The 23732-nt window shown below is 46.0% G+C and overlaps 1 protein-coding gene and 1 long non-coding RNA gene across 7 annotated transcripts in view; both read right to left on the reverse strand.

Annotated features, from left to right (window-relative positions):
* HIVEP1 (HIVEP zinc finger 1) overlaps positions 1-2986 on the reverse strand; it is a 122101-nt gene extending 119115 nt beyond the window's left edge. Inside the window, exons 1-2 of one of the 3 annotated variants that reach the window (XM_066992310.1) lie at positions 2849-2986; positions 57-203 (exon numbers count right to left, since the gene is read on the reverse strand). In XM_066992310.1, coding sequence (XP_066848411.1) covers positions 57-96 — 40 coding nt within the window. In that variant the 5' untranslated portion in view covers positions 97-203; positions 2849-2986. Of the gene's footprint in view, positions 1-56; positions 204-2032; positions 2267-2848 lie in introns of those variants that run through there. The other 2 variants (XM_066992309.1, XM_066992311.1) reach the window with 2 other exon arrangements.
* Positions 2987-12681: 9695 nt separating this feature from the next.
* On the reverse strand, positions 12682-14402 carry LOC136790110 (uncharacterized). 4 transcript variants are annotated; one of them, XR_010829380.1, is made up of 4 exons: positions 14205-14402; positions 13820-13878; positions 13626-13739; positions 12682-13520 (listed from the first exon to the last, which is right to left on the reverse strand). It is a non-coding gene; the product is annotated as an uncharacterized lncRNA (long non-coding RNA). The 4 variants fall into 4 exon arrangements; XR_010829382.1 differs by having other exon boundaries at positions 14125-14402; XR_010829381.1 differs by having other exon boundaries at positions 14101-14402.
* Positions 14403-23732: the final 9330 nt, after the last annotated feature.

A 23732-nucleotide genomic window follows, 5' to 3' on the forward strand; every position in this document is an offset into this window, starting at 1 on the left:
CTGGAAACGCAACCAAGTTTCGCAAACGCTTTTTCTCTCTGTGGAGAGCTACATACCTCTCAGATTTCTTGGATGTATCTGCTTTGTCCGCGGCATTTTCCTCTAATCTCTTATACCACTTTTTCCTCTCAGAAACGAAGAGTACAGCAAGCAGAGAGATGGCAGCGCCATAAACTTGTCAAAGGGGTAAATTAATCCACATGCTAAAAAAAATAAAAGAGAGAAGTTAGGAGATGTATACAGCATTAAGAAGGAAAACAAAGATACTTATCAGCTCCCTTTCACCCTAAAACAGTTATGGAAATTAGCGATGACCAAGAAATATTTCTGTATCCATCCCTTTATGGAGCAAGATGTTCCACTACCGTAAGAAAATTAAATGAGGGTGAAACTCCTTTTGGGATTACTCAGGAGGCATGAGAAAACTAAGATACTTTTCCACATTCGTCAGCTGTTTTCTAGCCAGAAAATGTCTTCCAAAAACTTGTGCCCCATGTAAATAATTCTGGAAAACTAAACAAAATTTGACATCAGGCTTTAAGATAATACACGCTCTTCTCTCGGGGAGAAGGCAGAGTGAAGGACAAACACAGACTGCAGCAACAATAATCCACCCTATCTACAACACAAGGAAGCCTCGGGTTCCCCCACTTGGGGCTTGCAGGTCCAGAGGAACTCCTCAGGGGAGGTTTCTGGTAAAATACCATGAACAGAACAGAACCACATGGGCCCTTGACCCAGCTACAAGCTGTTGCACAGCCACTTTCTGCCCTGCCACCCTCCCAGCTAGCTGCAACAGTCCCCGCATTTGCGGGAGGCTGCAGCCAGCAAAGGCCAAGCATGCACAAACCCCACAGATGGGGGAATTTTTTAAATATTTTTTCAACAGCCAACGCACCAGATTTTGTACTGAAATGGTACCGACCCACATGTGCATCCCCAAAATTACACCTTATTCAACGTTAACAAAGCTTTCTCACTTTTCAGATGTTCTTATGATTTACTCCCAGTTTAAAGAGCAGTTTGTTTAATTTCCAAAATCCCCCCAGACCTATAGCAAACTACTTACACAGATCTTATGAAAGAGAAAACAAGTGGTGTAATCCCCCTGTTCCAGCTAAACAAATCGAAATGCCGATCACTTCTTTTTATAGCAATACCACCTCGGATAGTGAGATTTTCTTAATTAACACACGGAAGAATTTCCCTGAATTTCTACAAACCCCTCAATGGCCCTTAATATGGACAAGATGATTACAGAGAGCTACTTAAGGGAGGAAGCATGTAGGATTTTTAGCATTTAAGCATTAACTTGGGGGGGGGGGGGGGGGGGGGCGTTAAGCCAGGCGAAGTTTTTTTTTGTTTGTTTTATTTTTGTTTTTTTTATAAAAACGAAATTCAAACCCCCTTCAAGCAGACTTCTCGCCGCCACCCCTTCGGTCTAGAGGCCGCTGGGGAGCACGAGCATTAATTTTTAACGCTTCTTTTGTCTGTTGCAGCAGGAAGAGGAGCCAGGCAGGGGAAGAGGCTGGCACAAAGGAGGGCTGGGGGCTGCCGGCTCTGCCCCAGGGGCTCCTCGCCGGGACATTTCGAGGAGGGGAAAACCAGGATCAAACTTTGGGGGGGACAGAGATGGAGGGGGGGGCGCAGAAGTGGAGGGGATATAGGGGAAGGGGGGAATGGGGGGGTATAGGGAGGGGGGAGGGGAAGGGGAGGAAAGGAAATGAGAAAGGAGGAAAAAAAAAAAAGAAAAAAAAACATGAATGAAGAGAGAGGGAGGAGCCTGGGAAAACCCCTCCGCAACGCCGCGCCGAACAAAGCGCTGCGCACACGCCGGGCACTTGGGGGGGGGGGGGGGAGGGGGGAAGGGAGGACACAACAGCACCATAGAAATTAAATTAAAAAAAAAAAACAAACACGGGGGGCCCCACGGGGGGTTGTGGGAAGCAGAGCCCGTCCAGTACCCCCCCAACCCCTATCGGTGCCTCTCCCTCCCTCCTTTCCCCTCCCGCTCCCGGGGCCCGCTGCAAACCTGGCGGAGGCTGATGGCGGCGGGGAGGCCGGCGGGAGGGGGATGTGTGGGGGGGGGGGAGGCCGGGAGCCTCCTTCACTTGACAGCCTCAAACACAAACATGACCCAGCGGCGCCGCCTCGCACGGCCTGCCTGCCTGCCTGCCTCCTCCTCCTCCTCCTCGCGCCGTGGCCCCCCCGCCAGGCTCCGCCCCCCCTGGGCTCCCCTCGGGGAGAGCCGCGCCGTGACCGGGGCAGGGAGGGGAAGGGAGGGGAAGGGGGGATGCTCGAGGGGGGTGGGGGGGGCGTTACCCTCCCTCACTTTCTATTGCAGGAAGCGGGTGACGTCACCGGGTCTCCCGGCCCCGCCCCCCTTTGCCCTCCCTCCCCCCCGAGCCCGGAGGTGGGGGAGGGGTCACCGAGGGGGTTTCCTCGCGGGCCGCTGGGGGAGGGGCGGCGAACACCCTGTCCCCCCCACTTCTTCCCCTCCCCTCCCCTCCCCTCCCCTCCCCTCCCCTCCCGGTGCGGGGACCGCCCCCGGCCCCTATAATGGGGGACCCCCCCCAAGAGCAGCCCTATTAAGCACCAGATGCCCCCTCACCATTCACCCCCCCACCCCAAAAGTTACCCCCCCCCCAAAAAAAAAAAAAAAAAAACACAAAAAAAACCCCACTGCCGTCGGTCGCGCTCCCCCCTGCCCCCTGCCGGCCCCCGGGGCACCGGCACGGCCACGCAGCGCGGAGGACCCCGGAGGTTCCTCCCTCCCTTCCTCCGTCCGCCCGCCCTCCCGCCCGTCCCCACCGGGGCGTCACCCCCCGCGCCCCTCCGGGGTACTCACCCCCGCACCCCCCAACTTTCCATGCCGGCGCCGAGCCCCTCCGCCGCCGCCAGTGGGCGGGGGAGGAAATCCGAGGGGGAGGCGCGTCGGGCTTGCCCCTTTTTTGGCCCGGGGGAGCGATGCGGGGGTGGGGATGGGGACTGGGGGGGGTGGGGGATGGGGACGGCCCCCCGTGCGGAGAGGGACAGGGAGGGCGGGGCTCTCAGCGCCGAGAGGAGGGTGTCTTTGGGGGGGTGTCTGTGCTCCCCCCCCTTCTTTTTTTATTTTTATTTTATTGGGGGGGGAGGGGGGAAGGTGTTGGCAGCTTTTCGGAACCACTCAAGTTTTCCGTCAGCCCCAGCGCACACCACCCTCAGCGTATAAAACCCCAACGAAATAACTTAATGCCTCCTCCCGCTCCCACGCCTGCACTCCCCCGGCCTCCAGCCGCCCAGCAGCCTCTTCGCCTGGAAGTTTGTAGCACCCAGACCAGCCCCTGCTGACCACCATTTCCAGAGAGCCCCCAGTTTTGCAGGGGGCCCTCTTTCAAGCTATATTTGATCATGGGAGGCTTTCACGAGTGCTGCCTTTCACACAGGAGAAACCAAGGTGGGGAGAGGCAGTCACTCACTGCAGAGCGGGGTACAGACATGAAACCAGAGCTTTTGGTCACAGTCTCAGCCTTTTTTCCTCTTCAGGTCCCTTAATCTCCACCTTGAAAACATGTGTGGCTTGCAGCAGTGGTGGGCTCCCTGCTGGAGGCAGAAGCCAAGAGGATAATCCATCTGCAAACCGCTAGGCTAGTCTGCAGCCGGACAGTAAGGCTGAGGTGATGTTCCTTGCCATTGTTAATTAGAGATTCATGGGAGGATGGGACCCTCAAAGAGCATCACAGAATCACAGAATCGTCTATATTGGAAGAGACCTCCAAGATCATCTAGTCCAACCTCTGTCCTAACACTAACAAGTCCTCCACTAAACCATATCACTAAGGGCTACATCTAAACGTCCTTTAAAGACCTCCAGGGATGGCGACTCAACCACCTCCCTGGGCAGCCCATTCCAATGCCTCACAACCCTTTTGGTAAAGAAGTTCTTCCTAACATCCAACCTAAACCTCCCCTGGCACAACTTTAGCCCATTCCCCCTCGTCCTGTCACCAGGCACGTGGGAGAACAGACCAACCCCCACCTCGCTACAGCCTCCTTTAAGGTACCTATAGAGAGCGATGAGGTCTCCCCTGAGCCTCCTCTTTTCCAGGCTAAACAACCCCAGCTCCCTCAGCCGCTCCTCGTAAGCCTTGTTCTCCAGACCCCTCACCAGCTTCATTGCCCTTCTCTGGACTCTCTCGAGCACCTCCATGTCCTTCTTGTAGCGAGGGGCCCAAAACTGAACACAGTACTCGAGGTGCGGCCTCACCAGAGCCGAGTACAGGGGGACAATCACCTCCTTAGACCTGCTGGCCACACTGCTTCTTATGCAAGCCAGGATGCTGTTGGCCTTCTTGGCCACCTGAGCACACTGCTGGCTCATATTCAGCCGACTATCAACCAGTACTCCCAGGTCCTTCTCCGCCAGGCAGCTTTCCAGCCACTCATCTCCCAGCCTGTAGCTCTGCTTGGGGTTGTTACGCCCCAGGTGCAGGACCTGGCACTTGGCCTTGTTGAACTTCATACAGTTGGCCTCAGCCCATCGGTCCAGCCTATCCAGATCCTCCTGCAGAGCCTTCCTTCCCTCGAGCAGATCGACACACGCACCTAACTTGGTGTCATCTGCAAACTTACTGAGGGTGCACTCGATCCCCTCATCCAGGTCATCGATAAAGATATTAAAGAGGACCGGCCCCAGCACTGAGCCCTGGGGGACTCCACTAGTAACCGGCCTCCAACTGGATTTGGCTCCATTCACCACAACTCTTTGGGCCCAGCCATCCAGCCAGTTTTTAACCCAACAAAGCGTATGCCAGTCCAAGCCACGAGCAGCCAGTTTCTCGAGGAGAATGTTGTGGGAAACGGTGTCAAAAGCCTTACTGAAGTCAAGGTAGACCACATCCACAGCCTTCCCCTCATCCACCAAGCACGTCACTTGGTCATAGAAGGAGATAAGGTCCGTCAAGTAGGACCTACCTTTCATAAACCCATGCTGACTGGGCCTGATCGCCTGGTTGCCCTGCAAGTGCCGCATGATGACACTCAAGACAATCTGCTCCATGAGCTTCCCTGGTACTGAGGTCAAACTAACAGGCCAATAGGTCCCCAGGTCTACCCTCCGGCCCTTCTTGTAGATGGGTGTCACGTTTGCTAGCCGCCAGTCGACTGGAACCTCCCCTGATAGCCAGGACTGCCAATAAATGATGGAAAGTGGCTTGGCCAGCTCCTCCGCCAGTTCGCTCAGTACCCTTGGGTGGATCCCATCTGGCCCCATCGACTTGCGTACATCCAAGTGTCGTAGCAGGTTGCCAACCATTTCCTCATGGATAGCGAGGGCCACATTCTGCTCCCCATCCCCTTCCACCAGCTCAGGGTACCAGGTATCCAGAGAACAACCAGTCTTGCCGCTAAAGACTGAGGCAAAGAAAGCATTGAGCACCTCAGCCTTTTCCTCATCTTTTGTAACTAAGTTTCCCCCCGCATCCAGTAAAGGATGGAGATTCTCCTCAGTCCTCCTTTTTGCGTTGATGTATTTGTAAAAACATTTTCTGTTACCTTTAACAGCAGTAGCCAGATTGAGCTCCAGATGAGCTTTGGCCTTTCTAATTTTGTCCCTGCACAGCCTCGCAACATCCTTATAGTCCTCTTGAGTAGCCCGCCCTCTTTTCCAAAGATTATAAACCCTCCTTTTTCTCCTAAGCTCGAGCCACAACTCTCTGCTCAGCCAGGCCGGTCTAGTTCCGCGTCGGCTCGTCTTTGGGCACGTGGGGACAGACCGCTCCTGAGCCATTAAGATTTCCTTCTTGAAGAGTGCCCAGCCTTCCTGGACTCCTCTGCCCTTCAGAACCTCCCCCAAGGGACTCTGCCAACCAGTGTCCTGAACAGCTCAAAGTCAGCCCTCCGGAAGTCCAAGACAGCGGTTTTACTGGTCCCCTTCCTGACTTCGCCAAGAATAGAGAACTGAACCATTTCGTGGTCACTCTGCCCAAGACAGCTCCTGACGACCACATCTCCCACCAGTCCATCACTGTTTGTGAACAGAAGGTCTAGCGGGGCACTTCCCCTGGTAGGCTCTCTAACCAGCTACATCAGGTATTTTTCCTTAGGAAAAATACTCCATTCCACTGCCTCTTGTCAGAGAAGAAAAAGATGAACTCTTTGAGAGGGGCTTTCCTCATCTTCCCCCTCTGGCTTTCAGAATTAGGGTTCTGACTTGCTGAAGAACAGAATTGCCATTAGCCTGAGCACGCTGATATGATGAATTTGACCCCCCAGGTGCTGATAGCTGAAACTAGTCCACCAGATCTGACCAGTCACAAACCTGAGCTCAAGTGACCTCTGAAATTAGCTCTGGACCTCCTCTTGGCATCTTTAGCTGTCCTTCACCCATCTTGTTCCTTCCTATTCTACCCATTGCCGGAAAGCTTCAGGTTGTTGTCACCATGTCATAAGGGAGGAAGAATCAGATACTGCCCTTCCACATAAGAAGCCTGAGAACAAGGACCCACCACAGCTGTTGCAGGTGCCAAAGGAAGTCCCAGGCCATCCATCTGTTTGCAAGGTCCTGAGTAAGTTCAACGCAGATGCTCTGGCCTGCAAGATGGAACGACAGACAGCAGGAAACTGTGAAAGAAGTAAAACTGCATCCCATCCAGCAATGTGAAAATCCATCCCTCTTTGCTCACCGATATGTATAGAGGTATAACCAGTGCCCTTCCTCTGCAGACAAGCACGAGTGTCCTTCCAGAGCAACCCAGTGAGGTGGCGAATAGGAAGCGGCTCCTTGATGGGGGAGAAGAGGACAGTGGGGTCCTCATATTTATCAAATGGTGCCAGTTAGAACATAAAAAAGGTGATTTGGGTCAGAGGACACAACACAGAACTGGAAGTCTGACCCCATGAGGTTGTTCCCACCATGACCTGGAGAAGCGGCCAGAGAAGCAGCCATGAGCTGCTGCCGCTCCTCAGCCTGTGCACCCCGACTGAGCAGGGGTAGGACCCAAAGAGTAGTCTCCAGTTCATATCAAGGGTGGCAGAAAATCTGCTCCCCAGAGCAGCCCTGGGAAAGTTTTGAAAAGACAGCATAACGGGCTGTTTTTTTCCTGGCCGTGTAAGCTTGGGCAGATCACTTCATCTTTTTCTGTCTGTTTTTCCATCAGTAAAAAGGAAGTGCATACCCACTCAGCACAGCACGTTGGGAAAAAGTACTATGTACGCTTGCTGGTAGGAGGCATGTAGTAATCTTCTCAAACCTGCAAATGAGAGAACTTTTTTAAAAAGTTTTCAGCAACATCTAAAATGCCACATCAGTAAGCATGTTGAAAAAAACTTTCATGGCAGAATTTAGATACTTTTAAAAATCTCACCGAAAAGAAGCCCTACAGGATACAGATTCCTTTTAAATGACTGCATGTATATCTGAACAGTGAAGATTAAGGCTTTTTTCCTGCTAAAACTCCACTGCATTTTCAGGAGGGTACCTATTTTTAAACATCCTCTAGATTTACACTTGAAACCCCTACGCTCAGAAGCTGGTATTCTATAATGGCTCACAGGTATTTTATGTATAAATATATACACATGCACACATTAGGCTCTCAAGAAACCATGATACATTAGGTACTTTTAAATAATTCATTGTTAAGCACCCCGTGATAAATCTCTAGTTGAACAGTATGTGATTTTGCTAGAATTCTTGGTATATATTGAATGCGAAGCACTGTGGTAAATTTAACTGTGTTGAGCATCAAATGTGAAAATTTTATATTGTACATTACATCCCGACACATGACGGAGAATCTTTATTATTAAGGCTTCAGGGAATTTTTGAGGTAACTTCTGAAGTCCTGAAAAGGAAAGAAAAAAAGACTGACCACCATTTCTCTATAAAAGTTGAAATTTTCTCAGAGAAGGGAAATTACATAAGCAGCCTTTATTGAATTAACATAAAGGGTTTGTTAAGAGAATTGCCATCTAATAGCTTGTGCTCTGAGGCTCCTCATTCAGCCCAAATCAGTCAGAAGAACTGGAGGATCGTGGCTTACCTGGTACAAGCTGGTGCTTGGAGCATTTCCAGGGCTGCACTCCTACAGCAAGGCCGGAGAGATAGGGCAGCATCTGCTGCTGCCAGGGGCAGTCATTTTTTCCACTTTTCTCCAGCAGTAACTGTCACCCCAGATACCTGCACCTTGCCCTTGTCAGCAGCAGCCAGGCGCTTTCCTGGGGGCAGGCAGGGACGCCAGCAGGGGCCTGGCCACATGCCTTCTGCTCTGAGCACCTCCCTGCTCAGGGCCTGGCAGCAGTGTCCCCCATCTCCACTCCCAGGGTGTCCGAAAGGGGCATTGCTTTTCTGTTGTCCTGTATATTGATTCAGTTCCTTCCCATTTGGACAAACTGGCATTATGCGGTGGAAAAATGCTCCAGTGAGGAATTTTGGCCCAATCTTACTTCTTACTTCTCCTGTGTACCGCAGCTGTGTGTGATGGCCATCAAGAAATTGGGCAAGTCTGTCCAGCTCCAGCTTAATGAAGTGATACAGGGCATAATTTACTGACAGAGCTTCAAACCTTCTCAGGTATTATTAACCAGACATTTTCGCGGACATTTATTCAGCCTTTCTTCTTCCTTCCCAGCACACCAGGTCTCATATATCTGGTCACAGAACCTGAGATCAGCCACGGAGCGAAGCAGTTGCTGAGGAGGACACCTTCTCGCAGAGTCCCTGTGAGGTCTCCTTCAGTACCACAAGCTCTGTTGAGGCTGTAGCACCATGCCCAAGCCACGTGCATGAGACCCAGGCCTCCCTGCAGAGGACCATGATGAGGCCAAGAGCAAAAGGCTCCTCCTCAGCATTCTGCAGACTGGCTGTACACCCTGCCTAGCCAAACCCCCCGTGACGGCAATGACGGCAGGGCTTTGTGGGATGTGACACCAGCCCCTTCTGGAAGGGAGCTATGGTCACACACAATTTTGAGATGGGCAATGGAGGATTCTGGAGAAGGCACAGGGTCACGTGCCATGCAGGATATGATACCATTGGGGTTACATTAAAGGGCTGAGACAGCTCAGCCTCCCTTCCTCCTCCCAGAGATGGAGCTCACGCAAGGCCCTGAGCACAGTCTTGTGACCAAACACACAAGACAAGTTTAAGCTTGGGCTGGTGCTCTGAAGTTAGAGTAGATGCATCCATGAAAAGCAAGTCCCAGAGCTTTTGGCTTTCCACTGAGGACTGCCTCTGTCTTTTCAGAAAGAATTATTTCTCTATAGCTCAGCAGGTTCTGTACTTTTGCAACCATTTTACTTTCTTCCAACCATGTATTTTTACTCTCAACTGAGCTAGACAGGTTTTTTGCCATCTCTGAACTTTTTCATAAAGTTGCTCACATTTTCCACTGCATCTCCCTTCACATCAGCTCGCGGGTTTGCTCTGATCTTTCTTTTTTTTTTTTTCAGTAGTTCTAGGTTCTGAACAGTTCATTTAAATAGAATGTGGTTTACCAGCATTTTTTTGCAAAGCCTTTTATTTTATCTATTAAAGGAACAGAAGGCATACATGCACTTAAGACACGTTCACCTTGCCAAGATGTTTACTATGGTATGCTTTTTCTTTACATCTGTCCATAAACATGTTAACATATCTGAATGACTGAAAAGCATTTCGCCCTGTGGTTTCCTCTGAAAGTATTTTTGCCATTCTACGGCAGTCTAGCATTATGTTTGCCACAGACATGTATGAGAGAGTTCTTTTTAAATATCACATTCTGAGCACATAAAATTAGTTTAGCAACTCAAAGTTTGCAGGTTTGATGACATTTTATTCATTTCCTTACTTTCTTCCCTGTATACATTTTCTCTCATACACTCTCAAGTACATAAGTGAATAAAAGAAAGCCATAAATATGGAAAAAAAAGCCAACTTTGTATTGAAAATTTCAAGCTAAAATTTCTGATTACTGGGATGTTTGCTTTGCCAGGCATAATGCAAATAAGTAAGCACAGATCAAGAGTGAAGCTTCAAGTTCTTCTAGCCTTGTTTTCCTGACTGAAATGAGATTCAAGTAATATAGAGAGTACTCACAATGATGCATCACAAGCCAGACATGTAGAACCTTTTATAAGCTATGGTATTTCTAATCATTTAAGTTCAGCAGGTCCCCCTTAAATCCGAAGGACTACAGCAATAACTAAATGTACAGATTTTGCTTTGGGTGATCTCGATACCTTTCTTGCCATGTAATCTTTCCCTTTAGGGATCTCTTGAGAAATCAGTTTCTCCAGCTATGGTCAGTGAATTTGTTAAGTCTTTATATCTGTTTTTAAAAACAAACAAAGGCTAACAAGTGTCAGGCCCCAATGCTAAGGAGCATAAAGTTTCAAAACATGCTTTAGCAAACAAATGCAAGTTGAAAACACAGCACTTGCTGTCTTGCAGCTGTCCCAAAATTTCACAAAGCCAAAGCTGTAAGAGCCCTAAATCTCATTCTCCAAAATCCTATCACAGCAGCATGACTGCATCATATACCCTTTTTCACACACAGATGAACGATTACCTGTGTAGCATAAAAGTCAGAGGGAAACTGGGCATACAGAGCAACAATGACAACTAGGATACCTAGTTCAAGGCTGGCTTGTCACTGTGCTAAGCCGTACTGAGAAAAATACCCTGGTCTTGGTCACACAGAGAGTGGTCAGACTGGCTTTGCCACCTCTGTCAGGACTTCTTTAGGTCCGGTTGTACCCCTTTCAGGAGGTTGTGCTATAGGCTTGTCACATCCTGGCTGCAAAGCTCCTTTTCTCTAAGAGGGGACAAAGCTTTTCAGACCTGACTATATTTTAGAATAGCATCTTTTAGGTTGGAAAAGACCTTAAGATCATCAAGTCCAACCATCAACCTAACACTACCAAGTCCACCACTAAAACATTTTCCCAAATACTGCATCCAAACATCTCTTAAATATCTCCAGGGATGGAGCCCCTACCACTGCCCTGGGCAGCCCCTTCCAAGGCCTGGCTTCCCTCTCTGTGAGGAAATCCTTCCTGACACCCAGCCCAACCCCCCCGGTGCAGCTTGGGGCTGTCACCTTGTGTCCTGTCGCTTGTCACCTGAGCAAGGAGAGCAACACGCTGCTCCTGGGTGCGGCCTCCTGTCAGGCAGCTGTGGAGAGCGGGGAGCTCTGCCCTCAGCCTCCTCCCCTCTGTGCCGAGCAACCCCAGGGCCCCCAGCTGCTCCTCACACCTCTTGTTTTCTCCTCACCAGTTTTTGGTCCTCTTCTCTGCACACGTTCAAGCAAGCCAAATCTTGTGTGTGGCAAGGGGCCCAAAACTGAACACAGCACTTGAGGTGGGTTCTCACCAGCTCTGAGTACAGGGGAACAATCACTTTCCTAGTCCTTCTGACCACCAATTTCTGATGCAAACAGTGCAATGTCTTAAAATGCAATGTCAAAATGTACTCTTGGTTACAATAGGAAACCTCAAATCTGCTCATCTATTGGCTAAAGACATGCTACAACAGAAAAAACAGCACTTCATTTCCTTCAGAGGTGAATCATTCTCCAGGCCCCTCTTTACAGCATGTGCTAAGGCCTTTCCTATGTCACAAAAATAGAACACATATTGTGTTTTGACCAAATAGTGAAACAATCATACTGATGAATTAAATGTGTGCATGTTAGCGGAGAGGAGAATCTGACACTGGTGCACAATTAGGCTTGCAGGTATGGTCATAGTAAATCAAGAAGTGGAAGTTAAGACATCAGATCCTCCCTGAGTTTGAATTGGCATAGCTAGATATGTAAATTATATCATTGCTATCAAAATCCTACTGGAGGCGGTAGGAGCAGCTGGATAGCCTGTGAAACCTCAAACGTGGCATGCAGGCACCTCATAACAGCACTGAGGTTGGCATGGTTGCCAAACACCCAGGTCAGTGCTTCACCTGAAGAAACCCAGCGTGGATGCCAGGCCTGCTGAGATAAGAGGACCTAGCCAGGTGAGGAGGATCTGGCACACAGATAGGGGAGGAACCTACAAAGAAGAAACTCAGCTCCATGAAGGCTTCGGGCAGTAGGATACAGAGAAGGGGGGAAGAGTATGTAGCAGAGTATGAACCCCTCTCTGGAGAGGGGCATGCCTTGTGGAACAGTTCTTCCTGTGTGTATCTTCGGGAAAGGGTTTGTGTGCCTGTTAAGTCGTACTAATGCCAGCAAGCATGCTTTCAGGAAGAGAGAGCATATGCTTAAGTGCTTATTGTATCAAATTTTACAGGCATTATTTGAATGCACAAGTTAATCCCGTTGGCTTAGTGGGACCACTCAACCATAGTGTACCTAACAGTCTTACTATGGTCTCACCAGTAAGCTTCAAATGGAGAAAAAAATAAGTTCATATTACAGAGTCATAAAAGCTCATAATTTTAACATAACCCATATACACACCTCCCACCCCACCCACCAACATCAGCCTTCATTTTGTACATCTGATCCTACGAACAGCTTGCACACTGAGATCGGTGGGGCTAACAAAACACAGGTTGTGCCTTTTTGTTGAGTCAAAAGCATTGTGTGGTGAAATTAAGAGTCTGTTCTGCAACGCTTGCTATGCATGATCTTATTATCAATACTGTAGTGCCATTCTGGTATAATGCTTTAGAGATACTTCTCTAGGAAAAAAAAAACAAAACAAAACAAACAAAAAAAAACAACAAAAAAAAACCACACAACTGTGTACTAGTTCTGTTGTTTCTTAAATAAAAGTACACAAAGCTGTAAAATCCATTCTAATTATGTTACAAAACCAATCGCATTAAAAACGAAGCAGATGCCAAGAACATTTTAATCACACGGAAGTCAAGAGATGCAGAATTACTTCCCTGAATTGCTATGGATTGTAGAATGAAGCAAACAAGATAGCTTCAGTCTGGTTTATGGAAGCCAAACTCATGGCACCCACTGTACATTTCCTCTTTTGTTCCTGCACGCTGCCTATAAGCTTTTGTTATTTTAAACATCCTTTCGACTTACACTTTAATTACTTCTTCATTCCACTCACCCATTCCCAGGACTTATCCTGTTGCTGTTTGTTTTGTCTCTTTATCCTCTTCCTCCCCACACTACTCTCCCAACTTCAAAGGGCCTTCTTCCTATCCATGTTGAATAAGGAGATATATGCTCCACCTTATTTCCTCCCCATCCAAATGCATCTTTTGAGAAGGTGCAGGTTAGGAAGAAGAAGGACTGAAGCTTCCTTCACCAACTTTTCTATCATCTCACCCTCTTAGCTGACCATCTGGTACATGCCTCTTAGGCAGCTCACCATGGGAGCACAGAGAGGATGTGCAAGTGCAGATAGCTGTTCCTTGTTTTCAGATTTGGGACTTGCTACCCAGTCCTGGTAATACTGAGGCCAAACCAATTCCTTAATATTGTGGAATGGACTGGATGCAGTCACATGCACACACACACACACACAAAAGTAAGTCAAAATGATGTTTCTGGAATTCTACTGCAGAAACACCATCCAGTTTCAGTCTTATTCCTCTTGACCTATAAAATAAAAGCGCATCAGTCTGATTGATAAGACAGTGACTACAACCTACACACTAGGCTCTGGAAACACTCACACAAACCACATTAGCACATGCTTCTTACCTAGATAAGAAGTACTTTGCAGGCTCAATCCAATGAGGTGAAACACTGAATATGGGATTGTCTTTATTTGTGGGCAAAGTCCTCTAGACAAAACTGAACCATGAATCTTCATGTCTGAAAATAAAAGCATTATCTAGATTTTCTTCAGTAGTGGAAATGTTATGGCAGTGTCACCAGAAGTTTCTGTTCCTTACCTGTCATCCTTTGCCGCTTTGCTGCCTCTAGGGAAAGAGGAGCCAGTAAGGAGCAACTCCTTATTCATTAGGCAAAAAGAGAACTTCAGTTAGAAAGCTTCTGCAGAGGGGACAGGAATCACCATCTACTATTGCTTAGGTACTGACAGCCACACTAGCTCATCCCTACACACTAACAAACATATTTTAAGAGAGTGTCAGAGAGCAGCAAGAGCAGGTCTTCTCCTCAAGGGAAGAGGAGGCAAGGAGCTGAGGTGATTCCATGGCCTGCCCCACACCACCTGAGTGAACCGAGCAGGACAGACCCGGAGATGGTAACCAGGTCCAGCCAAGAGCCCATGTCAGAAGCCAAAAGCATAGTGATAGGGCAGGTCTAAGGTCAAACCAGGAAGCCAGTCTATGGGTCAGGTCTAGTAAATTCCAGGCAGAGCTGTGATGATGAGGCAGAGCCAAGCTCAAGCTGGGAGACCAATCTGCATACAAAGCTCAGGAGGAAAGGACTCCACAGCCAGGCACAGCTGAGCTAGAGACCAGCACTCCTCCAAAAAGCTCAGGTAGGGGCTGATGGTCTCAGGCTAAGCTTAAAAGGGTGTCTGAGGGGGTGTTTAAGGTAGGTGGAGAACACAGGTGAGGCTGGTCAGGGTATTAAGGCCTGTAAGTGGCCTTGGGGCCCCAACAGAAGGAGTAAAAGAAGTTGCAAACCACACTTGTTTACATATACGTACTTGTATATCTGTATGTATGTATAACATATAATGTAATGTCATCATGTTAATACTCTGTTTCTTAAACACTTTCTCTTCATTTCCAAACACCTGGCATATGATTTTAGATCCTCTAAGGCTTGGAATAGTCCCTAACTCTAAAAATGTGTCTTATGCCACACTGAAAGAAAAAGATTGAAAAGTTAAAGAAAGACACAGCTAAGGGATTGCAACTTCAGTTCAAACTCCAAGCTTCAATTAATATGTCCTGCATTCAAAATTATATCAAGGCCTACTTTAAAATCTCTTCAAGGACTTTTTATATTGCCTTGCTCCAAAGTATTATAATTCCACAGAGACTCCTCTTGCACTTCCTGCATATTTCCTACACCCTTTCTTTTTATTTGCATTACTGCTTTCTAATTCTGCTGCTACCTGTTATGTTTACTCCTAGAACTATTTTCCTCAAATTAATTCTCCCTTTGATCTTTCCAGTCCGCAGGGGTAACCTTTCCAAGCTGCTCTCTATTGTTTGTGGTCTTCAGTGGCACCTGTAGTCCATCAAAGTTAAAAATCTACTGAAAAAATCATTCATGTGCTGTTCGCCTTCTCTCTGCTCTCACTAATGAGTATCGGACACCAGGCTGCACCCTGCACTGAATCCTGAAATGGCCTGAATTTTGACAAAAATTTGCATTCCCAGAACTTGCTCTTGCCATTGGCTGGGTTGTTACAAGCAGCTTACACGCAGACATGCACGCACACACACAGGATCAGGTTTGCAACGGTTGGGTTTCCTGGGACAAGGATTAGATCCCAATGATCCTGCAGCAAGACCTTTCAGGGCTGCTGAAAACAATATATTAAATATAAAACAATTACTTTCATTACAGACTTCCTCTACCTCATGTCCCAGCTTAATTTGTTTTTCTCTGTATTTACAGTCTGTTTTTAAGTCATAATTATTCCTGGCCAAATCATCTGAAACAATCTTTCTTAAACATTTAGTTTTGCAAATGTTCCCATACAAATGCAAATCCTTTAATAGAGTTGAGATATTGTATTTATTCTTTCCTCTTCACTGCAGATTTGTGTAATTAAATTTTAATGTGGTTTGTGTTGGAATTTGCTAATATTTAAAATCCCATCCATGCCCTAGCATCACCTTCACCAATGGCACAGGCAGAAGTCAGCTGGATTTCAAGTCTGTGGATAAATATCCTCTATTCATTTTTCTTTTTTTTTCTTTTTTTTTATTTTTTTTTAATGTAATTAAGTGCACTAGTGTCCCACATGAAATTTACTACTCCAGCTCTGGCAGCAGAAGTGGTTGTGTGGACACTCCCCAAGCTGCTCCACTGCATGTGGGCTAGTTTAGACTGCCTTCGTTAGTGGTTTAAGTTAAATGAGTTAATTTTTAAAGAAGCAAATAGCATATGTAAACATATTTCCAGCTGCTGGCAGGTCAGTGGGAATGGTGACCTCTGGCACAGGAACGATAATGAATACCTGGGTTGGCAACATCTTCAACCAGCAGAGATAACTGCAAAGCAAACATGCATTTGTCACCTACCTCAACTAAAACCAGGAAAGCAAGAATACTGCAAGAGCTGTGTTAAGCTTTGGAAAGAGAGATGGGGGTGGCAAAGAAGAGCTGTGCAGGGTATTGCATATGAGAGTTACAAGATTTGGTGAGCAATGGCACAGGGCAATTCCCTCTGGGTTGTTCTGGAAAATGCATATGTGTGGAGCCAGAAAAACAGCAAACCATCCTGGATTGCACAGATGACTCAATAGAACTTCAAAACCATCTATACGGAAGAATTCATCGAGGATGATTCATGACCCTTGGCAGAAAGGGATTATCCAGGGAGAGGAGAAGGGCAGTTTCACTTTCTGAAGCAACTTCAGAGAAAATGAACCAGACTCACACTGAACTCCAGCCACCAGGAGCAGCTATCATGATCTGAACTGTAGACACTGGCTGTTCCTCAGCATGCGTAATCAGAGGAGGTCCAAAATGCTTCAGAAACTACAGAGCAACCTGCTGAAGAGATGCAGCAAGGGCTCCTCTTCACACTACATAAGCATGGTCTTGCTGGTGGAGAGGAGACTAAAGCTGAGGAGTGGGAAAAAAACAAAACAAAACAAAAAACCAACCAACCAAACAAAAAAGAAAACTTGATGAAAAGAACACCATTCTTATACATTTATGAACAGGCAGCTTCTTGTACCTTTTTCCATCTCCACAGTTACAGATGAGCTGCCAGGATCCAGCCCTCATCTGTTCCTGAAGTGAAAACCGGCATTTAGTTGCTAATAGTGCACAGTAACTCCACACATCAGTGTGGAACAGAAAAAGAAAAATGCCTTTTCTAACTATTAATGGCAATTTTAGGTAGATGGAATATTAAGAGTGGATGCCAAGATGGAAGCTGGCCACCCCATGGCTTTTCAGCAGCAGTTTTGGTCTTTGGAAGCTTTTCACAGGCTGACAATGATTCAGAAGAGTCTACTTTTTTTTCTGGGATTACAAAAATCAATTGCACAACTTGTACATAACATAAATTGTTTCTGTGTGGATAACCCCTTCAGCTGACTGACCTTTATTCCAGGTTATCACATCCAGCGTGTCACAGAAAGCTCTCTCCAGCTTTATAGTACTGTTTATCAGAAGACCATTTCCACTTTTAAACCAAGTTTTCTTTCTCAAAGGAGAATATACTATTTTTCTCCTCACAGACAAAGTTAGCTTCCTCAGGGAAGGTTTAGGTGTTGGTAATGTGTCCCAGGCCCTCTTGGTCTTGTAAGCCACCTCAAGATCTACAGTCAACACCCATGTCACTTGTAGCCTAGCACCTTTTTGTCTACACAAAATGGATCTTTCAATCTTTCCTTCAGTGCAGAGAAGACCTAAAATTGGTAGAAATTAGAGTTCTGACAATATTAGAACTCCTTTCCATTGGAAAAGCCTTCTTAATCAAAACAAGCATTTTGTACACAAATATCACACCACAGCAGAGGAGTGGGTTTGCTAGCTGTCCATATATCATCATTGCAGCCTGATGGAATAACAGAGACAACCCTGAGCAGTCTGAAAGCTATCCAGTTTCATGTTGAGGGAATTGCCTAACTTGGTACCACAAAGTGAGCAGAGCAATTTCTAGATTTGAGGATGATGTAAGGATTAGGACTAGGACATCCCCACCACCAGGCAATGCTGAGTTGCTGCACTTGTCCCCTTTGCTTTCTCCTTTCATACTGTTCTTGGGGCCTCCAGCAGTTAGCATAAATCAAAGAAGCCTTCAGTCTTCACTTTAGGTTGGGAAAACAGTTTTGTTCACAGTGGATTTGTGGACAATAATTTTAAAAATTCCCTTTATCACTTCCACCCCCAAAATGATGCCTTGTGCTGATCTACTGCAGCCAGAGACTTGGGACACAACACTTAGTAACTTAGTAACACAGTGAATCAGACATGTTACACAATGATTCGATTAAAGGAAGCATTCCTCTTCAACTGATACACTGTTAAGTCATGGATCTGCACAGAAAGCTTTCCGAACTATCATTCATCCAAAAGGCCAGACCAGCTGTTAATATTTAAAGAGCATCAGAATTTACTAAGTGTCTCTCAAATACCTATGGGATTTAAATGTTCCCTGTGCGGGCCACTTGATAGACTCACTGTGATTTTGGTCATGCTATAGGACTGATTCATCTCCCCCTTGAGTATTTCCTGGTGCATGGCAAAGAAAAGATAGGAAAAAGTTTGTTGTGGAAAGTCACGCATACACATGATTCACATATATTTTACATAACATGTATCTCTATGTGTACTTAGGCACAAAAACCTGCACAGAAAACATTACTCAGACTGTAAAGTTCAGCACTCTGTAGGCAGGAAACCCTACAAGAAAGACTGTCCACTCTGCTTTGGCTCAGTCCTGAGCAGTGAGTACAGCAGACCAACTTCATGTTACTTGGCTCTGGGGGAAGCCACAGCATGCACGGTATGCGTCTGGGGGTGGCACTCCAGAGGTGGAGTCAGGTGTGTTTTGATCACAGCTCATCCCAAGCAAGAGTCTACTGCCTGGTCCTCCTGCCAGCTGCTCACCACCCCTTCTCTGCCAGGCATATAATCACACTTTCTGATCTGCCAGAACAGTTCCATCTGCAGTAATTTCCTAACGCAAGTTCTGTCAAATGACCTGTGGTTTGTGGTTTCTTTTTGGGTATAAATATATACATATATATATAAAAGTCAGGCAAATCTGTGCCCCCACCAAGTCAGACCAGTTTTGCAAACAGAGAAGCAGCTAGAAGTGCTATTCTGCCAGCAGATCTGAGGGGTTAGCAACCTAAGACAGGATCTGATGCAGCCAGAACATTGTGTCTACACCATTAATGAGTTCCTGTTCAATATTTCTTTTTCACCGTATTGCTCAAGGCATGGTACCAAAGTCTTAGTAATGGTGCCTTTCAAACCCTGTGGTGGAGACAGCATTGCTAATATCTACAACACCCACCACTGTAGTATCACAAGTACCCATTTGTTCATTAATTTTAAATGCCCAATTTGATTTTTTTTTACTTATTATTTTTTTCAGAATCTTTAGCATTATACAGCACTTTGTTTGATCAGGGAACAACTTAGGTTGACTTTTGTTGCAAGCATAAGCATCAGCACATGAGGTATGGAATGTAGGATATAAGAAATATATTTTTTAAAATAAGCTGTCAAAACCCGACTAGCATCATATAGGATTTAGAGCAGAACCATGAAGAGATTTTTATTTTCCAAGGCAAGGCATGGCTCTGACAGACTGTAGTCTCCCTCCTTGATCCTTAGTCTCATGTAATACACATTTGCTGATTTCTATGTCAAAAAAAGCAGAGGAAAAAAGCCCAGATCTGCTCCAGGAGAGATCCATCCTGCACCTTCAGCAGAGCCCTCAGGGAAAAAGCAAGTATGGTCATCCAATGAAAGGCACAAATCTCATCTCTGAGAGGATTTTGCTGCATATGCAACCTTAATTCTAATAGAACCCAAATACTAGGAATTTGGTTTTTTAAAACATTAATAAAAGAAAAAAAGACAATGATATAATTATTATTTCCTTCTGTTATAAAAGCACCCTGAAAGCCCAGAAATGTATTTTTGTTGTCTCTCGGAGCCGCAGTCAATAGCACACAGGAAACTGCACAGTGGGTTTGAAGATGTCTGCGACTTGAGCTAAAGGACACCTTCCACTGGTGTCTGACCATTGCCCTGTATATCTGCCAGGATCCCTGTGTGTGTGAGAGAGAAACTTTGCTTGTGGGTTTCAGTGCTATCCACCAGAAAGTATGAACCAAAAAATATGTGCTACAAGAGGCCCATGCTCTTCTAGTTTTCCTTCCCGAGCTCCTAAAAAGTGTCTGCGCCCATGGAGGTCCCTCTGTAAAAAACTCAATTTTCTGCATCATCTCATCCTGACCCCTTTCTTTCCCCTTTCCCACTGACAGACTGATTTTCCAGTCAGCCCCACATTGTTGGACCAAGGGTGATTCTTCTCTCCCGGACCCCTTTCTCACCGTCCTTTCCCACTGGGTGGGCACCATCTCCTTAAAAAGCTTGCAATCTTACTACCTCTTAGCTTCATATATCCCCTTAAAACCTGTCTCCCAGTCTCCTCTTCCACAACTTCTCACTCCAAAGTGCTTGTCTGCTGGCACGTGGATGGATTATCAGTGATGGAGAGAAGAGGGCTCTGAAGAGTTTGGTAATTTGCTCTGTCCAAAAAAGCCTGCAGCAGGAACTACAGAAGCAGACTGCTTTCATCCCTTTTGCCTCAGGCCTCAGTGGGATCCCCTGTTGGCTGTGTCCATACAATCATCTTAACCTCATCTCAGACACCTTAAGTATCTTAGCATGTCAGCTGCACAAATAAAAAGTCTCTAGCTTGCATACAGCTCACATGATACAGGGTTTGAGCTCTGGTCCTCTGGAATGGCAGGCCAGACCTTGGGGCTAGAGACCTGGCATTTACACCACTGTAAAAATAGCCACGTCTATCTTTGTCCTTCTAACCCTAAAACATTGCTATAAACCAAGTATTGAGTATCAGTTGTCTGCTCATACTTACATTAGATGCAGAAGAATCTGCTCTAAAGGATGTGTAATCTAATTCGACATTAATGGAAGTGCTACAGCTCAAACTATTGCCTTAGCATAAGTTCCTACCATTGGACATACTCAGTGAACGTTAATAGCTTGCTCTGCAAGGTCATTTACATGGGGCCCTGAAAATCCCCTGAGGTTTCCCCATGAGCAAAAACTGAGAAGCTTGGAGAAAGCAATGAGGCCCCACCTGAACCAAAGAGCTCCCACACACTTGCTTAATTTGTGATAAAAAAAAAAAAAAAAAAAGCCACTCAGATTCTCTGCATTCACCTTCCTTTTCTTCCTTTTCACCATGGCAGTTGAGCTAGGGAAACAGTTCAGGCAGTGTAGGACTTCCCTTCCCAACCAGAGAGGTATGTTCTCAGTGCAGGTGTGGCTCAGCAGAGCTCAGGAGCCAACCAAATAAGCTGTGCTGGGTCTGCACTCTTGTTTCTGGAGCTGGCAGCAGCAAAAAAGCAGCAGGAGCATGGGAAGCTGAGACACAGGAGAGAAAGCAGCAGCAAAGACTGGGCTGCTGGAGGCTGAAGTGAGAACCTGTGACAAAGGTGGAAGTTATCCACTGGGGACGGGAGGAAAAAAGTCAAAGTTCCAAAGCAAAGAGGCTTGCTTCAAAACTGTTGGCAACCACTGGCCTCAAGACACTGGAAGCTTACAGAAATTAATGTATTCCATTACCTCATGGTTTTACGCTTTAGATGCAGATGAATAACACTCATTCAAACAAAGAATGATATCATCTGCATAAAATCCTTCCCAGTGTCATAGAGTATTATCTGGCTGATTATTGTTGGTCCACTGGGTTAGCGATGGTGTTTCAACCTTTATTTTGCTTTCTGATTTAAAATAAGTCCTTCCATCTTCCCTTCAAGCCAGTTTTGCAATAATTCTCCTAGTGGAGGAGGGACTTTGCATCCAAATCTTTATATCATCTCCACTGTCTCCTCAGGTCTCCTCCCTGTGTTACTTTCACACATTTAACAGTTCTCCTCAAATCTACTTCAGCAAAGTCTCTATTGTGGTTAATTAGGTTGATGATTAGCTATGGCACTGAGGTAAACTTGTGCAGTTGTTGCTGAAGCAATTTAGCTTGGGCATGGAGTCTTGACCAATGCTGTCAGGTCCTGTAGGCCTCTCCTTCTTGTGCTAGAGGACACAATTTCTTTATCTCCTACAGCTTACTATCTTAAGTAACTACCTGCCCTTCTCTTTCCTACAGCTACCTTCTGCAGAGGGCCTGTGTGTCTTCAGAGTTCATCCTACAAACAACCATCTGGGGGCAGGTTGTGAGCTCGTGGGACCTTTTCTTGAGATAAAACAGCCATTACATTCCTATGTACCAGTCTGCTGCACACTCTAGCCCTGCATTTTTTGGTACCATGATCTTATTAAAGATAAATAATCTCCAGAGATACTAAGGCAAAGGAAACAAGACAGAGAATATTCCTTTGGATAGCAAAAATCTCTCATATACTCATATACTACCAATGTCAACCTCTTGAATTTTGGAGAAACATGGTCTTCTCTCAGCTTTTTCACAAAGCTTCCATTAGAGACCAGTTGGGTTCACATGCATGTGATGAGGAGAATAAACCCAAGGGCAGTTACAAAAAGTGAACAGGTGAAACAAATTCTAAAGACTTTTTTGCTTTGTCTTTTCATTTTTCAATCAGTTTCTGTTCTGAAACATGCAATTAAGAACATGTTGTGCTATCTGAAACAGTAGGTAGGGTTTACATATAGCTGTCAATTATCACAGAAGGTGCTGGGAAACATTCTGTAAAGCTCCATCTACACTATGAGAAAAGGAAATCACAGCTGCAGCTAAGCAAGCAACATAATAATAATAATTACCCTGAAATCATCTGCTTGAATTATCAAATGAATCCACCATGACCAGGCTTAAGCTCAAACAGCATTCCTTTTTCTGGCAGCTTTCTATGAGTTCATTATTACAAGCTTGTGCAGAAAGAATACTTATAGGACCTTAGAGCTGGAAAGATTTTCTGGGTGTCTGATTTTTGCTCCCTGCTGTGCCTGGTAGACATACTGTATCTGAACCACTTGCAAGTGATAAAGCTTTCTCTTTAAAAAAGAAGAGGGTGGGCAATTCTTTCTATAATTTCCCTTAAAAAGATGCTCACCATTTAGAAGCATCTAATTTCCAGCTTGATCTTTTCTTAGCCAACATTGTCCTTTAGCATCAATGATCTTCCCACTGTTTACTACCTATAAACTCTTGCAGACTGGGTTTTGATTCAGTAAACAAGCTAAGCTCTTCTGGTCTCCTCCTATAGAAGTTTCTAGATAGTCAAATGAAGGAAGGAAGGAAGGAAGGAAGGAAGGAAGGAAGGAAGGAAGGAAGGAAGGAAGGAAGGAAGAGGGAGAGAGAGAGAGAGAGAGAAAATAACAATCCAGGTCTGTATCCAGACCTACATATGGAGATTTTCATCAAGTTTCTGCCATCGTTCAAAAAAAAAATATATTCTTAGTATTGTTCTGTGTTGTTGCAAGAAAACAGATTGCCCCAAAGCTGTGGATGGAGGGAAAAGACTGTGCTTCCTAAGCTCTTGGCTAAACACCAACACAACCCAGTGCATGTTAAGCCTATTCTTCAGAAATGTTAAGCATCATCAACTCTTTCTGAACTCAGGTGGAGCTGAAGTTGCCCAGACTAGGCCCTTAAAAGCATGATTATTTGGCTCTTGAGGTAGATGTAGAGTGTCTACATTCCTACAATATTCTAACAGGACACCCAATGTCCTCAGGCACATTTCAAATAGAGAACGACGGCTACGTTTCACATCCCTAGAAACCTTTTTCTCTCTTGCAGTCACTTCAACTTGGCATGTTCATTCTCAGAGTAAATCACAAGTACAACACTTAATGGTCGTCTGTGGTCAGAAACTGCCTGAAGGAAGTATTTTCTCCCCAGTGGAGAATGTTGACTCATCTACACCAAATGCTCCAAAGAGACTCTGATTACAGAAAATGTCCAGCTGTTGATTGTTACATGACCTCTTGCATTTAGAGATCTTTCCTGGGG

Source organism: Anser cygnoides, chromosome 2 (assembly GCF_040182565.1).
Source record: "Anser cygnoides isolate HZ-2024a breed goose chromosome 2, Taihu_goose_T2T_genome, whole genome shotgun sequence".
Classification (NCBI taxonomy): Eukaryota; Metazoa; Chordata; class Aves; order Anseriformes; family Anatidae; genus Anser; species Anser cygnoides.